At 36.4% G+C, this 17,500-nt stretch overlaps 2 protein-coding genes across 3 annotated transcripts in view; one reads left to right on the forward strand and one right to left on the reverse strand.

Moving 5' to 3' along the window:
• Positions 1-17,500, forward strand: part of LOC136847769 (delta-sarcoglycan-like) — a 97,662-nt gene that overhangs the window by 63,858 nt on the left and 16,304 nt on the right. Inside the window, exon 3 of the mRNA XM_067119651.1 lies at positions 5,253-5,372. Within this exon, the coding sequence (XP_066975752.1) occupies positions 5,253-5,372 (120 nt within the window). The remainder of the gene's footprint in view (positions 1-5,252; positions 5,373-17,500) is intronic.
• The window catches only part of LOC136847768 (uncharacterized), a 340,583-nt gene continuing 328,307 nt past the window's right edge, over positions 5,225-17,500 (reverse strand). For both annotated transcript variants that reach the window (XR_010855832.1, XR_010855831.1), the window contains one exon: positions 5,225-5,363. The gene's annotated coding sequence lies outside the window, so the exon portion shown is untranslated. The remainder of the gene's footprint in view (positions 5,364-17,500) is intronic.

Consider the following 17,500-nt stretch of genomic DNA (forward strand, 5'->3'; position numbering starts at 1 on the left):
TTAAACCAGGCCAATTTAAAACACTGTTATTTCCCACCTGGTAACGAAAGAATCGTTCTAAATCTGCGTATGTTTTTTTTTTTTCAGTTGGGGAAAAGAAGCATCATCTACGGTATACTTTTTTAAAAGCTTTACCACTTGTCTATAGTTTCATCTTGTCTAAGACATGAAAACGTATTAAACCAAGCCATTAGAAAATTAATCGTAAAAGATCAGCACTATTCAGCTGTATGAATTTTTTTCAATACAATTCATCATTATCGAATAACAAAATGTTTGACAGCTCTGATTAAAATTAACTTTCAGCTATATGAATTTTTTTCAATACAGTTCATCATTATCGAATAACAAAATGTGTGACAGATCTGATTACATTTAACTTCAACCTTTTTGGCGAAAACCATACATATATGAAACTTAATTCGTGCGTTTTCTTCTGAAGTTGAAAATACCCAGCTCTACCAATCCATTCTACCCTCCTTACTTCCATAGCGCATCAGTTAATGGGAAGATGGCATTTTATTGTTAACATTAAAAAGACCGCAATTTAATTCGAACTCAAAAAACATGTTTAGTCTATAAACGATGAAATGAGACTTTTTTTTCTCCCGCTTCATGAGCTAATACGCTGCCAGTTCCTGAAAGTTTGAAACCTGGTACTTCTTGCTATAGTCCACACCCGTGTTAATCTTGAATTTCACTTTTATAGAGCTTAAAACGTCAAGCCTCCAATATTTCTACTTCGCGATACACACCCCTAAATCGTCGAACGAAGCGACGGGTGTAGTTTCCCCATGAAGTGGATGCTGGGGTGGGCGTACGGGGAGGGGAAGGGGACCACGAAAGGAGAGTGAATAGTGAGAGTTAAGAGAGAAGGAAGGAAAGTGGGGGTTGGGGGGTTGGACGAAATGCTATCGGCTATATTTTGGGGAAGGGGGTAGGCCCTCCTCCTTTCTAAGAAGCGGAGACATCCCGCAGTCGTCGCATCTATGTTGCCCTACGGGGGAAGTGTTCCAGAGGACGAGGGGGGTTGGGGGGAGGAGAGAGGTTCAGATTTCGAGGTAAGACGTGTGGGAGTAGTGGGGAGAGTCGGATTAAGGGCCCGGAGTAAGAGGGGGGTAGGGTGAGAGGCGGGTAATGGGGGGGGAGGGATGAGAATTCTCGATATTAATTCATTAAAGTTGGCGCTGTGATTCACACCTCAATAAATTTCCCTGACAACTTTATCTGGGTTTAAAAACACGACTTATAAAAATTGTTGTTGGAAGAAACTTTTCTCGTTATCCGACTTATTTTTGGTTCGTTTTTTTTTTCTCTTACTTCTAAAGAATTAACTTCTTTTTTTTTCTGGTTCATTATTGTGCGAGAGAAAGAAACAATTATCTTTGGTGACCATGTTTTTTCAACATTTCTATTCTCTATCAAAGTGAACTATTAGTTTGCACAATTTTTTTTTACTTACGCCCTTATTTACTGATTTTATATGACGAACCTGCAGTACACAGTAAGAATTCAATATTTTCGAATGATTTATTTGCTAACTTTATATCAAATAAAACTTTCAGCATGCATGAAAACAAAACCTTTTTATTTACCCATTATGTTTTATTTAAAAACTTTATATGCAGCACAACAGTTACATCCAATCATACTAAAGAATTGTTTTCATACAGTATATTTCCAATTAATCTAATCAGGTCTTCTGTAAAACATCTAGAAAGGCGAATAACCTTTTAACCTTCAAAGTATAATGAAAACGCAGAAAAATGTCAACAAAAGCTTTCAAAAATACAGGCAATGCGAACAAAGTGTCAACCTTTTATCTTGCAAATAAAATCTCAACACAGAATCGTACCATTAAATAAGGCCTCCTTTGTTTGCTTCGAGTAATACATTTCAACGTATGGGAGAGTGGGTTTACAGAGCTAATCACTAGAGAGAGAGAGAGAGAGAGAGAGAGAGAGAAGGTGGGAGGTTAGTAGGACAGTGAATCACCAGGCTATAATCAAATAATTTTAGTCATTGCTATTCTAATCTCTCTCTCTCTCTCTCTCTCTCTCTCTCTCTCTCTCTCATAAAAACTTTCTAATGAATTGCTAAAGTTAACTTCATATACTCTGCAGTCATTCAGGTCTGGTTCCCTAAAAAAAATGCAATCTGATGACCAAGTGCGCTCCAAATACGTCTTTCACAATTCTTGGAATTCATGAATGAATTTCGTAGTATTTTGAAAAATAGTATTTTTCAGTAGAGAGAAAACATGTCTTGAGTTGAGAACACTGACCAATTTTCTCTAAATGAAGCGTCACGTTATTTAACAAAATGAATGAAGTTAAGCACTTGCTTCAAATTAATAAACTCGTGTACTTGCCCGCGCTTCTGCCAAAAAACAAACACAACCAGGTATAATGTACATTCTCCAATGTACAAGATCTAATTTCACGTGACTCTTAAAAATCTAAATAATTCATGCTGATGAACCAAAAGAACCTCAGGCTTGCAGAGTAATCACATGAATCTCATGTGACAATGGAATATTAATCAACCTAGGGGAATTTACATAACGCGTCCTTTTGGAAATCCTATCTAATCATGGAATAATATGTATTTGTAATGGCTGAACCTATTATTATTATTATTATTATTATTATTATTATTATTATTATTATTATATTACTCACAATGCATACATAATCGCAAAGAAAATCATAATACATAATCCTGAGAGAGAGAGAGAGAGAGAGAGAGAGAGAGAGAGAGAGAGAGACGTTAAGTATACCTTAGTTTAACCAGACCACTGAGTTGGATAACAGCTCTAGAGAGAGAGAGATAAAAAACCTTCAGTACATAAGAACAAATTTTTAGAAATAACCAACACTAAAAGCTTAAACTTGTAGACACAGCGATCGAGGTGTAAATATAGCTCAAATTAGGCAAATAAATCATGCAAACGTGTGACGGGCATAACGTAGCAGCCATTAATCCTCCTGTTAAAGCCTGACCCTCTGGGAAATAAATTCTGAACGACCGAAGACCTAATGTGGTATTAACACCTCGCTAAGTCATTTAAAGAAGTTACCCAGCAAACTTTGCCGTGAGAGACTGCCGACAGAATCGCTCCCTTAACCTTCAAAGTTATCGGTGCTATTTGTCTCTCCCCGCCTTTGCCATCTCTGAAAACCTTTGGAATACACTGCACTGCTCATGAAATATTCAGCGGTAAGATCATGACTTTTTATTTTTTTTTTTTAAGATTCCTAATCTCAACTGGGCACATACCTATCCACCGCCCACGGCGAAATAAGTTTGAACTCTCACGGAACTTCATCAATCAGAAATTCATCTTCTGAGTGAATTATACTTAGATAACAATGAACAGAAAAACAGTCAGAGTTTATAAGGAAGGCAGAACTTATTGATACTTAAACCCATTAACTTCCAAGTCTCATTGAGAGAATCTGATCCTCGAGATACAACTGGCGATTCAAGGACATTTTTCAGTCATTAATGCTCACGGTCACACAGTGGATAAACACGACAAGCTGATTTCAGCATCCTTCCTTGAAGCCATTCACCAACATGAACATCTGCAACTTCAATTTTGCAACTATCTGTTACTGGTTGCGAAATTTGGCGGCAATATACTGAATGATGCTAAAACGTGCTCATCTGACACCGCCTACGCCTGCAATCATATCCAGCAATGGAAATGCTGCTTATCTCTTCCCCCAAGGGAACAGGCTATATTCTTTTTAGACTGGAAATAGCACCCATTGTATAACAAGGGAGTCTTAGGAAATATTACAGTGTTTCTCGTGTCTGCTTTGATAAGCGCCTACGTGTGTGTGTGTGTGTGTGTGTGCGTGTAATATTGTAATCGAAATTTTAAACTGGTCTTTTGGTGCATTTCCGTCTTTGACAATATTCAACCAGTAATATTTTGGTTCTCTAAGGAATTTTAATATGTCTGGTAAATCTATTTATTGTTGAAACTGAAGAATGAAGGACGTTTAATTTCTGTCTCAGCTTTATTTCATATTTACCGAATATATACAAAGCGTTCGTAGCAACACACTAAGGAGTATTCTTGGTCAAGAACTGATTTCATCATTTGATGACGATGATGACTTTTGAGAATGGATTAGTGTATCCCGAAAGTCTAAGGATTTATAATGTTATAATATACAATTACAGAACAGAATCAGCAAAAACCAGTGGGTTTAATTTTTCAAGAACATGGCGTTAAGATCTGTTCTATAGTCATTTATTATTATTATTATTATTATTATTATTATTATTATTATTATTATTATCTGTGATAAGCAACGAGATTGGCAGGACTCCTAGTTCTGGTTTATTGAAGGTTTACGGAACTGACAGGTGATTTTGACTGTTGATACAAGAAACTTGAGATTTGTGAAAATCTATGAGATTGACAAGACGCTTTCCGGCAAGCGTAGCAGATATACATACAAACGAACATGATAATATATCACAGATAACTCATCAGGATACGGACGAGGAGGCGTAGTAGTTTTTGTAATAGCAGAAGCCGACTCAAGAATAAGAAATAAGTTTCCCTTTAATGCCATACAATTAAAATCATTACCACTTGAACACAAAAAACATGACGTATTGAAAAGCAAAAATATGGCACCTGATTTCATTTCCGCCCATTATCCCGACCTTTTCGTAACTTTCACCCTGAATAAGTAAGATTAAACCCATTTTAAGTGAGAGACAAATGTAAAAATTTTCGTAAATTGCCACCCCAGCGATCACGAGGAATAAGATCTAAATCTGTCAACAACTCGGCCCTTATAAATAAAAGACAAGTGATTATGCGCGATTTCGTTGATGATTGACGCAAAACTAAATGAATATTTCAGTACTGGAAAAGCTTCTCCACTATGACAAAACAGGGAAATTGCCTGTGGCTGGTTTCGTTTTACCCTTGCATGCGTTTCTGTACACAGGTCAAAAGTAAGAAAATGGGATAATAAAAAAAATACAAAATAGAAAAATGCAATAATGGAAACTAAGTAACATTCACCACAGTAGTGAGACGTCAGAGATACACACACACATATACTCAGTGTCACCTTTACACACTAATCTCCCGCAAAACAAAAGAAAGAGCGAGTTGGAAACAAAAAATCCTAGCCGTAAGACGTGTTTCATCACAGGGATTCATCAGAGCTCTTTTCACTTACAGTGTTTTTATTCTTCTTCTTCTTCTCATCTCGCTGCAGACTCTGACGCCATGGAGTGCACCTCCGACCGACTGGTCATAAGGGATAAGGAGGGACGTCAGCTCTTCTCCGCCACCAGAGATGAGGTGCTGGTCGGGGCGCGTCAACTCACTGTCAAAGGTAAGTTATGAGAACATTAGACTTTGATGATGATGACGGTGTTCGATGGTGTCATCTTCAATGTGAAAGGTAAATTATGAGGACATTAAATTTTGATGATAATGATGGTGTTGGATGGTATCATCTTCACTGGAAAGGTAAATTATGAGGCCATTAGATTTTGATGATGATGATGGTGTTGGATGATATCATCTTCACTGGAAAGGTAAATTATGAGGCCATTAGATTTTTATGATGATGATGGTGTTCGATGGTGTTATCTTCACTGTGAAAGGTAAATTACGAGGACATTAAATTTTGATGATGGTGTTGGATGGTATCATCTTCACTGGAAAGGTAAATTATGAGGCCATTAGATTTTGATGATGATGATGGTGTTGGATGGTGTCATCTTCACTGGAAAGGTAAATTATGAGGCCATTAGATTTTTATGATGATGATGGTGTTCGATGGTGTCATCTTCACTGTGAAAGGTAAATTATGAGGACATTAAATTTTGATGATGATGATGGTGTTGGATGGTATCATCTTCACTGTGCAAGGTAAATTACGAGGACATTAGATTTTGATGATGATGATGGTGTTGGATGGTGTCATCTTCACTGTGAAAGGTAAATTACGAGGACATTAAATTTTGATGATGATGATGGTGTTGGATGGTATCATCTTCACTGGAAAGGTAAATTATGAGGCCATTAGATTTTCATGATGATGATGGTGTTGGATGGTATCATCTTCACTGGAAAGGTAAATTATGAGGCCATTAGATTTTTATGATGATGATGGTGTTCGATGGTGTCATCTTCACTGTGAAAGGTAAATTATGAGGACATTAAATTTTGATGATGATGGTGTTCGATGGTATCATCTTCACAGTGAAAGGTAAATTACGAGGACATTAGATTTTGATGATGATGGTGTTGGATGGTATCATCTTCACTGGAAAGGTAAATTATGAGGCCATTAGATTTTGATGATGATGATGGTGTTGGATGGTGTCATCTTCACTGGAAAGGTAAATTATGAGGCCATTAGATATTTATGATGGTGATGGTGTTGGATGGTGTCATCTTCACTATGAAAGGTAAATTAGAAGGACATTAGATTTTGATGATGATGATGGTGTTGGATGGTATCATCTTCACTGGAAAGGTAAATTATGAGGCCATTAGATTTTGATGATGATGATGGTGTTGGATGGTGTCATCTTCACTGGAAAGGTAAATTATGAGGCCATTAGATTTTTATGATGATGATGGTGTTGGATGGTGCTATCTTCACTGTGAAAGGTAAATTACGAGGACATTAGATTGTGATGATGATGGTGTTGGATGGTGTCATCTTCACTGTGAAAGGTAAATTATGAGGCCATTAGATTTTGATGATGATGATGGTGTTGGATGGTGTCATCTTCACTGTGAAAGGTAAATTATGAGGCCATTAGATTTTGATGATGATGGTGTTGGATGGTGTCATCTTCACTGGAAAGGTAAATTATGAGACCATTAGATTTTTATGATGATGATGGTGCTGGATGGTATCATCTTTACTGGAAAGGTAAGTTATGAGGACATTAGATTTTTATGATGATGATGGTGTTGGATGGTGTCATCTTTACTGTGAAAGGTAAATTATGAGGCCATTAGGTTTTTACGATGATGATGGTGTTGGATGGTGTTATCTTCACTGTGAAAGGTAAATTATGAGGACATTAGATTTTGATGATGATGGTGTTGGATGGTGTCATCTTTAATTTGAAAGGAAAATCATGAGGACACTAGATTTTGATGATTTTGGATGGTGTCATCTTCATAGCGACAGGTAAATTATAAGTACTTCAGGTTTTGATTAAGATGGTGTTGGATGGTGTCATTTTCAAAGTGAAAGGTAAATTATAAGGACATTAGGTTTTGATGATGATGTTGCTACAGGTAAAAAAAAAGTCGCATTAGATGTTGGTAAAAGTTTTGACTAATAATGTATGGTGATTATCTTGATGGTGATGATTATGCAGTTCAGTCGGAAAATAACAAAGCCATTTTTGGTGAGACCCTCCTATACAACAAGAAACTTTAAAAAATTGCTGTACATATTTTCATTTTGCAAAAACATTTTTCCACTTGAGCAGTATGTTACGCAAAGAATGCAATTTCACGATTACAGTTTTCTTGTTGTTCTTGAAATGGAACGCTCGTAATAATTACTGGAAAATCCTCTTAACCAATCAAGTGTGTATGGGTCGAGGTGACCTAATTTTTGCATGGACCTTCCTCACTATCTAATTTGCCTTAGGTCTGAACCTTATCGCAAAACTTAATCGGGATAAACAATCGAAAATGTAGACTGACAACGTTATACTCTGCCCCCAACTCTTCCCAACTCTAACCAATAAGACCTCCTGCTGCCTTGGCGCAGTCACTCATAGGTTCGAAATCACGAATTCTTTTGGAGTTCTCAGGTTCACTGTGACCCATTCCCACTAGCGCCATACTCCTAAGGCCTTCTGTAAGGTTCAGTAACTCTTTTTTTTTTTTAAGAATCGCTTTTACCTTAAGGTCAACTCACCTTTTCTATCAGGTCTTGGGCCTGTATGAAGAGGTTGGAGACTCAAGAAACTTCACAAATTATCTAATAGAATAGTCATCAAAATTTATGCTATTTTTTTCTAAAAACTTATTATACAGCGTACGAAACAAAAATTTTACCTAATGTTTTCTGAGCAAAACTTTTTAACTTGTAGTTAGTTATCGTGTTGAAGTCCTACAAACTAGAAACCAAAAAAACATCAACCCTATTGAAGAAATACTAACAGTTCTATATTCATTAATGACGAAACATAACGAAAACGTTTTTAAGAAAAAGGTGTTTCTCTTGTATAAAGACCAGTGCATCTGCAACCAGTATAATATCGGCCAATGAATAAGCCATTTACAAAAGTGGCCATTGAAAGAAAGGAAAACAAACCGGATAAAGTTTAGTCATAAAAAAAAGATACAAATTACATTACTTCAGTGAGATGTGAGATAGAACGTTTTTGCTAAACGCCAATTTAATTAGTAAGCGAAGCGGCCCTTCCCAAAACTAGCAGTTCAATAACAGAAAGACAAAATGGGTCGAGTTGATTCTCTATATATAACAGCAGCATGATCCATACCATAACTTACATCATCTGATACAGACGTTTTGCCTACAACAAAGTGCACGATTTCTTCACTTCAAAATTATCCATTCTAAAAATTCCAGCCAATTATGCCTCTATGAGGCCACGGCCCGAATTTAGGGGAAGAGAAGAACGGTAGTACTCAACCAAAAATTAAACGGTGAACCTATTCATTAACGTAGAAAGAAAATTCCAAAGTTTGGGCGGAGTCGAGGGGAAAGGAACTGTCACTTAGCCGTGTAATCTTTAGAGGACTCAGGATTTCTTCCATAAATGCGGGAAGAAGTCGCGTGACTGGTGTTCAAAGAGTGCCTGATAGAAAGAGCACCTTCCCCTCGAGCTTAAAAGGAACAGCGATTAAAAAGTACTTGTAACGGAGCGAGAGAGGTGCCACCGTATGGGAGAAAGAGGATTCTCGAGGAGAGGCAGGAATAAATCATTGATCAAAAGAACTACCTTGAATTCATTTATGTGGCGGAGCGGGACAAATTGTGAAGCATCTTACATGTGGGAGTAAGGTTATAAAAAGACATGAATGAGGCCAGCATAATGCTTTGATAACCGGGATGATGAAATGAGTTTACGACATCTTGGCGATGCAACAAATCTCTTAATGCAGATTTGGCAGTATCTCCAATACACAGCATATTGATAGATCTGCCAGGTTCCGTTACTTTTTCGCAGAGATAGTAGAAAAAATGGTTTGGAGAGGAACGGACAGATAGAAACGTCATGGAGGTATGGAATCTCAGAAACGCTTCCATCATTATAGTTTTTCTTTTATAAAATTTGATTTTGATTGGGAGCAACCGTAAGGGATTGTGTAATGTAATTAAAAACACTATGCATAGCTGAATCTTCAAGAGTAGCATGAACACGAGACAAGTTAAACTATAGGAGGAAATTGATAAAAAGAAGAACAGGTGAGAAGATGGACCAAAGAGACTTACTACTAGAAATGAAGATGAGAGCAAATGTGCAGTCAACGAAAACAGGCATAAAGTACATGAGTTTTTAGAGAGCCGTATTGCAACAAGCAGGAAGCGTAACTAACTCAGCCTTACGCTGACACAGCCAAATACATTAGGAAAAAAATTCTACAAAATATCACAAAAGAGATAACCAAAAATCAGTGAGGTAATACAGGCCACAGGCACATCTTGCCCTGGGAGCCACACTGGTATTCCAGAGGAGCAGATATAAAGGTGTTTAACAAAGTGAACAATGATAACAGCATCGAAATCCCTAACTGTAATAAAAGTTAACGCAGTAAGACACCCAAAACGTTTTCTTACCGAAACATATTGCAAACAGCAATCGACTAACTTCAACTTTCATTAATATTATTTAATTTCCATACATTCAAAATCCGAGGCATAAAAAGTAATACATAAAACTAAAAATACCAGGTGTTAAAAGGTATTCGAAAACTTTCAACATACCCACAGACAATTAAGAGTGATACATACAAGAATATATTCGTGTTCCTCATAGAAAAAGCACCAACAGTCTTACAAATTGCAACGCCACGGAATTCCACACCAATTAACTGTATAGATATCCAACTCTAAGAAAAGTCTTATTCAACATGGCACAGACATCGCCTTCTTTGAATAAAAAGGAGTTCGGAGTGATACTCCGAAGGTGGACTTAAAACTTCATCCTCCCCTTTTCAGTTGATGGCTCTATAGACGCCACTTCCTCCCCTTCAGATGAGTATTATGTAAATGCAGAGTCTATCTCCATAAGCCAAACTGCAAGATATGCTTCACCGGGCCATCCCGTCTATTCAACAAATAATTCGATGCCGGCGAGTTCATTTTATTTCGCTTTTTCCAACCGGCCCTATACTTTAATCAATTTTACCTTTAATTTCATCCCTCCGCTTCCTTATAAATATGTTTATTTATTGCCAAGCCCTTGCAGCTCCCTTTCGCCCTCATTTAGCCAGCCATTAGGGTAATTGCTACTACTCCCAATTATTCCATAGCCCGGTCAGTCTCGTTACTTTGCATATGTTTTTCTTTGCCTCTGAGTAAGCCAACTCTCTCTCTCTCTCTCTCTCTCTCTCTCTCTCTCTCTCTCTCTCTCTCTCTCTCTCTCTCCATAACTCGTCCTTTCCCCTTTATTTTCCCCAATTTTACTTTCCCCTATCCCTCGCTTCACTTCTCCCCCACGCTTCCTAATCCTAAGAGGTGAAGGATTTTCGTCACTTTTTTTTTTGCCTTTCAATGATATTACCTCACTTCCCCTGCACCGGGTGGTTTATGGACTAGCTTCTATTAGATATTCTTATTTCCCATTATTGCCTCTTTCCTATATTAGATATTCTTATTCCCTCTGATTGCCTCTTTCGTATCTCATCGGAGCAATGCAATCTTTATCGGTAATCCATTATTCCCAGGATGGGAGTTTTTTCCCAAAGTCCCCCTTTCGCGAATGACCCGGGGTTCTTTCAACTTGATAATAATCAAGAGGTACCATTAGTCACCTATCCGACTAAGAGCGTTCATCAAATTACTCTCTGTTTTGTTCAATGTCCCCCGCACTTCTACAGATGAAGAAAGAATTGTTTCATCTTATTATTAATCCCGCAAAAGCACCTTGGAAATATTTTACACGCGTCGGAAACCCACCGAAAGTTTCTTCTCTTCGGCCTCTGCAAGAAATGACTCTCATTCCGAGATGATGCCAATGATATTCTTTTTTTTTTCGAGGATGAAACTGGCTTCTGAGACTTATAACAAGAAAGTGCATAAGAGCATCTTCCCTCTTCTTTATAGGTTTTGGATGACGCTCGCTCTCTCTCTCTCTCTCTCTCTCTCTCTCTCTCTCTCTCTCTCTCTCTCTCTCTCTCTCTCTCTCTCTCTCTTACTGGAAAGAGAGAGAAGACTTTTCCTTTGCGGAAAATTTTATTATTTGAACATCACTGTGGACTATGCATACAAAAGGGGAATTATGTGAGAGATATCAGGATAGGATCATTTGAGGCCGTAAGCGTATTAGCGTTTATCTAAACGTTATTAACTGAATCATAGACGACAATGGACGCAACGACCAAAATTAGTTTCACTTTGACATATTAAAGATCTTAAAAAAGGAGCTTTTTAATCTTACGTTTTAAGAAATAATAGCCAGTTAGGGTGAGATCGCACTGGAGTTATTTTCCTCCTGTAAATACAAAACGCAAAGAGTTTCCGTTTTTTGAGATACCATTTTACATACAGAAAGTTGATTAAGCCAATCAACTGAAATAATATTAAAAAAAAACACTGACTATGTTTTCTAAACATGATATAACGGACATTATTTTTTAGTGCTGAAGCTGGCCAAAGTAGGCATAGATCTTGTTCAGCTACTGTAACAGAAAAGAAAGAAAAATGCGCAAGTGTTAAAGTCATTATTCTCTAAGGCGATGTCTTTTATAAAAGATATTATTAAACTAGCTGGAAAAACCAAAGGAGTGTAGAAAATCGCAAGTTTCGTCATAAAGGGATGGTCTGAGAACCTGTTGTAGTCTGGAACCAGTGAAGCTGCCGTTACAATAACTAAAGCATATGGATTATGCAGAGCAATTTTCATAGCAATAAAGCTATAAGTAACCTGTAAGTAAAAAATTTAACTTTAAAATTACAATAAATGCTGTACTGCAGCATTATACAGATTCCAATATACTACATACCTTAACAGATCCCAATAAACTACCTACAAGTGTTGACGAGATCCATTCTACAAAGAATGCCATTTAAAACAATTCATTACTTACTACATTTAAAAGCACATACCATTAAATAACTAGTAGGAAATACAATATGGTGCGAATGATTCAACAAAATATTAAATATTACTTTGATCTCCCTTTAAAAAAAAATCTACATACTCCATATCGGACCGAGGAGAGAATCTCCTCAAGAATCTGATTAAAAATCCATTTCCTTCCTAAGCTGACAATGGTTTTTTGAAAGGCCCCGTCTGACAGGACCGAGAGATCGTCCATTACACACCTGATGAAAAAATAAGAATACGATAAGACTCAATTTCAGATACTTTTTATACCTCATCAAAAATGTGATACTCTGTTATAAATAAGAACAGTGCAGTCATTACAAAGCCCGTTATTCTTTTAATGCTTAAGATTCCAGGTAAGTAGTATTTAAAAAAATCGCTTGATAATGTCCTCGCTTTGTGGCAACGTATTGATGTTTCTGATTTAAACTGATATTTATACGAAAAGCATCATATCTCTTAAATCAAAGGGTAATAAGCTTTCCCCTTGGAATCCTTTCTATTGTGACAGCCAATACCCCTTTATACAAAAATAAAAAGAAAGCAACAAAATAAATATATTTTTCAGAGTGACATAACAAACAAGCCATGAAAATACCAATTTATTTCTGGGATGAAAACAACTCCATTTTGTCCATTTTTATTTAGTCGTGCTTCATAAAAAAATTTAGAATACTAAAAGTGAGGCTTTCCTTGAAACTCTCCTAATTTGTTTCTAAAATTCTTCTTCACAACAACATGTACTTCAACCAGAGTTTTTATATTTCCCTTGGGGTTTTTGACAAAAAGTCCATGCCGTGATTTAAATATGTAAAGGAGAAGTACGCGTTACAATTTGACATTCACACCTCTCTAACACGAAAGCCTTCTTGAACTACCTGCTTTCACCTACGATTTATCGTAGTATGAGCACCAAGCACAAAGTTCAAGCGTAAGCTGAACAAGGAAACCCTCTTGGAAATGAAGAATGGACGATTACTGAGCAACAACCAATGAGTTCTGCAAACTTCCTCTATGTGAAGAGCAACTAAACTTGGGCACTGGACTTAACCAACCAATGAGCTCACAAGATCTCCTTAAATAGCAACTGATGTCAGAACACTACTAATTATAAGATAAGTAAATCACGAAAAATTATTCCTTGAAACAAGATAACTAGGTTTGAACATGTACAGGAGGTTTGCTCACAAAGGTCGCCAGTATCAGTCGTGACTCACTTCGGTGAGTTTCGCAAGAGACAGGACCCCAGAAAAACCTTTACGTCAAACCTACTGTGCATTAAGCATCAGTAGTCTTATCATTACCAAGAGATAATTCACCCACCGGTCATTTCATTATTCCAGGGATCCAGGAATAAAATTCTAATGCGAGGAGTATAAGGTAAATAATATTCTAGATTACTCGTGGTACAATTTCAGTGCTTCCGTGAGTGTATGGAAAGTTGCAGGATCTCGTGGATGGGACTAGGGCACGTGGCTACACGCATAAATTCACTTTGCCTTTGAAATAATTTACAGTTGAGGCCTAAAGGAATCTTTAAGAATGAAGCACGAATACTGGCTCATAGCATCCTTTACGTCTTAAGGATGACCGTTACCTGTAAGTATGTGTACTGAAACATAACAACATGAGAACAGAGCTCACAAAACGCGCACACACACACACACATACAAGTGAAGTACGAGTAATGGCTCACAAGAAAACCATAGGCAGCTAAAGTGTGAGCAGTGGTTAACAAGCCTCTTATTCTTGAAGTGCAAGCACTAGCTCAACAGAGCCTCTAAGCCATTGATACATGAATGCAAAGTCATAAACATATCTATGTTCGGAGGGTTAACTGTCCGAATTAAAAAAAAAAAATCTTTTTGCTTTTTCATGAAAGTAGGTGGATAACTTTGAGGAAAACAATCTCCATAACGACCAATCCACACAAATTATGAATATTCATCACTGATTTGTGATGATAAGTTCTCTTTCCCTCGTGATTTGTAGTCTCCTACCTCATGCAACAGCAACCAACGCCACTTATCAGTATTAACGAATCTTTCCGCCCGGGCAACACGAAAGTTAAACTTAACTGATTGATTTATATCACAGACTGACGTCACCGTTAAACCTAATTTTCGCTCCCGATGACCTCTGAGCAGGAGATTGGGTCCTCCGCAACTGGATCTCTCATGCAGGTCAAAGTTTCATCATTTGACCTCTGATGCCGAATGATTACTTGAAGAACGAGTTAATATTCTTACTGTTACATGGCAAACGGCGCCTGCAACGCGGTATTTGCTGAAATGAAACATTTGTGCTGCTCATATTCTTGAATATATATATATATATATATATATATATATATATATATATATATATATATATATATATATATATATATATATATATATATATATATATTCTTAACGTACTAACATTAAAAGCATTGATTAAATGGTCTCTTGAATACTGTAATCCGGCGATACAATTAGTAAGGTTATTGGCGACAGAGATATTTCATTTGTTGAAATAACTGACTATCTATACTGATCAAAATTGTACTTCAGTAATAAGATTTAGAAAAACATCATTAGCCCTCTAGAAGTCATTTCACAACTTTAACCGAGAAGTATTCAACTAAGTTCCCCTTCGTGTAAATAAAATAAAAAATATATATAATATATATACATATATATATTCATATATATTCATATATATATATATATATATATATATATATATATATATATATATATATAATTTTACATTTCTAATGAATTTACTGTTCGAGATAATATGTTTGTTACCTGAACTTCATTTACTCGTTCCTGTTTGTTATAATCATCGCTGTTCCCTAAAACGTCAAGTTTTAGAATTTTTCTTTATTTTTTTTTATCTATAACATCTGCAAAACGCAGAAGCCTTCCACCGACAATAATTTAATTGACATAACTCATTCATTTCCGTAATTTTCATCCTAATAAGAATATTACCCAAAATAGGAATGTTATCTATAACATAAGAGAGTGAAAACAGATTTCCTACAGGATTATTAGTCTTTTAGTTGAAACATTTCCTGTTTGTTTTATATTCTATCATTTACAAAAATCTGTAATAATATTTTTTTAAAAGATAAAACACTTATCTAATTATTACTAATCTGACCTCCGCCAAAGCAGCTACGTTTCCGGTTCGGTCTACTTATTTGCTTTTTACGCAGAAAATATGTAGAAAATCACCAAACATTTTGCTACGGCATCTTTTGGGAGATGTCCGGATGTGGATAAGAGACCTTGCTTGTTTGCAATCTCACAGAGTTTAGAATTGTCTCTCTACCTCTGTGTTCCCAGAATCCCTTTGCTAGGCCATTTTTGTCAAGAGGGATCAGAGACCGCTAAACTTTGCTGAGGCTGAGAAATCCACCTCCAAATAGGACCCTTCTCCCCAAAAATTAAATTCCTATCTTTCTTACAAATCTAATCACGTGTTGCCTGTCACCTTGCCAACCTCTGGTGAAACTTTGTTGAAATTTAACAAATGTTTTTGCGTAATGCAACTAACAAACACAGACAAACATCAACAAAAATTATAACCTCCTTGTTGCAAATCACTAAAACACTCTCCTGAAGTGCCTAACTCGATCTTTCCATGCAAATGTTAAAAACCGGTTAAGGGCTAGAAATGAGCAGTTAAACCTATTTCATACAGAAAAAGCGAAATACGGTAAGATAGTCATTTGTTGACAAGCTGTGACCGTGTGCACAAAAGCCTGGCAATGATACATGAAATATGAGCATTCGTATACACGAAAGAGTTAATAAATGATAAAGATACGAATGACCACCATTTATTTTCCTTTAAAAATGACTGACAGCAAAAAGTTCTGAAAAAAATAAATGAACAGACACGAGTAACCAATCAGGGAAGGGCTGAAACCAGGACCCCCGTCCCACAAAATAAACATTTTTAAAGTTGAACAATCAAGAAAGTTTTTTCCCTCTGCATCACCTATTTTGATTCAGGAATTCGTTTGTAAGGAACAATTGCAACGATTAAGGTCGAAATGGATTCAATTTAATTAATCTCTCATCATCCTTCTCTTGCGATTATTTGAACAGTGCAGACTCGACGTTAAGTGCAAATGCATCATAGGACAAACATGGGTATTTACTCTCCAACTTGCATAAATTTCTAATAATACCACTGGCATGACTAACTAAATGGAAATTATATATATATTTATATATATATATATATATATATATATATATATATATATATATATATATATATATATATATATATATATATATATATATATATATAATGTATACATACAATATATATATACATATATGTGTGTGTGAACACGTGCCCTTCTATGCGTGTGAATAAATCTAGGGAACATTTGAGCTCTATTTTCACTAATAACTTTTTTATTGTTTAAAAAAAGGCGAAAATAGATCTAAATCTGATTCAAAAGAATACATAATCAATAATGCACTTACTGTACTACAATAGTCCACGGTTGGGAAACATGATTAATGCATAGCTAAAACTGTATACAGAGATGGCATATATTACCTAAAGGCATGAAGGCTGCTGATGAGTAAGAAAATATTATAAACATCCATTTATTCCACAATGACGCAGGACATATTCGAATGTTAACGCTCAAGTCGAAAGCCCACACAACAGCGAGCATGACAGAAATTACAGCGTTTATAACCAGATGAGAACAAGATCAAACTACAAACATAAAAACAGACCAATAAATAAATAAATAAATAAAAAGAAAGGGGAGAAATTTTCCCAGCACAAAACGTCCGTCCCTAGAAATAAAACGCGACATAAACAGGGACTGACTATGACTACGACGCGTTCGAACGCCCTTAGTATTTATCGAAGCGTTATCGCCAAACAAAGTTGGTCCCTTGTCAAAACACGATAATTAGTACATCCCAGCCCCGCGCCATCCCCCTTCCGCCTCCTTTGAGGGAGGTACTAAAGTTCTCAAATTATGTGCAGAGGCCCTTTGGGACAGACAACTTCCTCGCCTGTCGTGCTAAGGCTGTTGTTGCTGTTCCTGCAGCCTCTACCTCTTTACGTCGTAAAAGCACAGCTTTTATTGTTACCCCTCTTTGGTCAGATTCCCACTCGTGTCTTCCTGTTTTGATACTTCACTATACTGAAA

Source organism: Macrobrachium rosenbergii, chromosome 17 (assembly GCF_040412425.1).
Source record: "Macrobrachium rosenbergii isolate ZJJX-2024 chromosome 17, ASM4041242v1, whole genome shotgun sequence".
Classification (NCBI taxonomy): Eukaryota; Metazoa; Arthropoda; class Malacostraca; order Decapoda; family Palaemonidae; genus Macrobrachium; species Macrobrachium rosenbergii.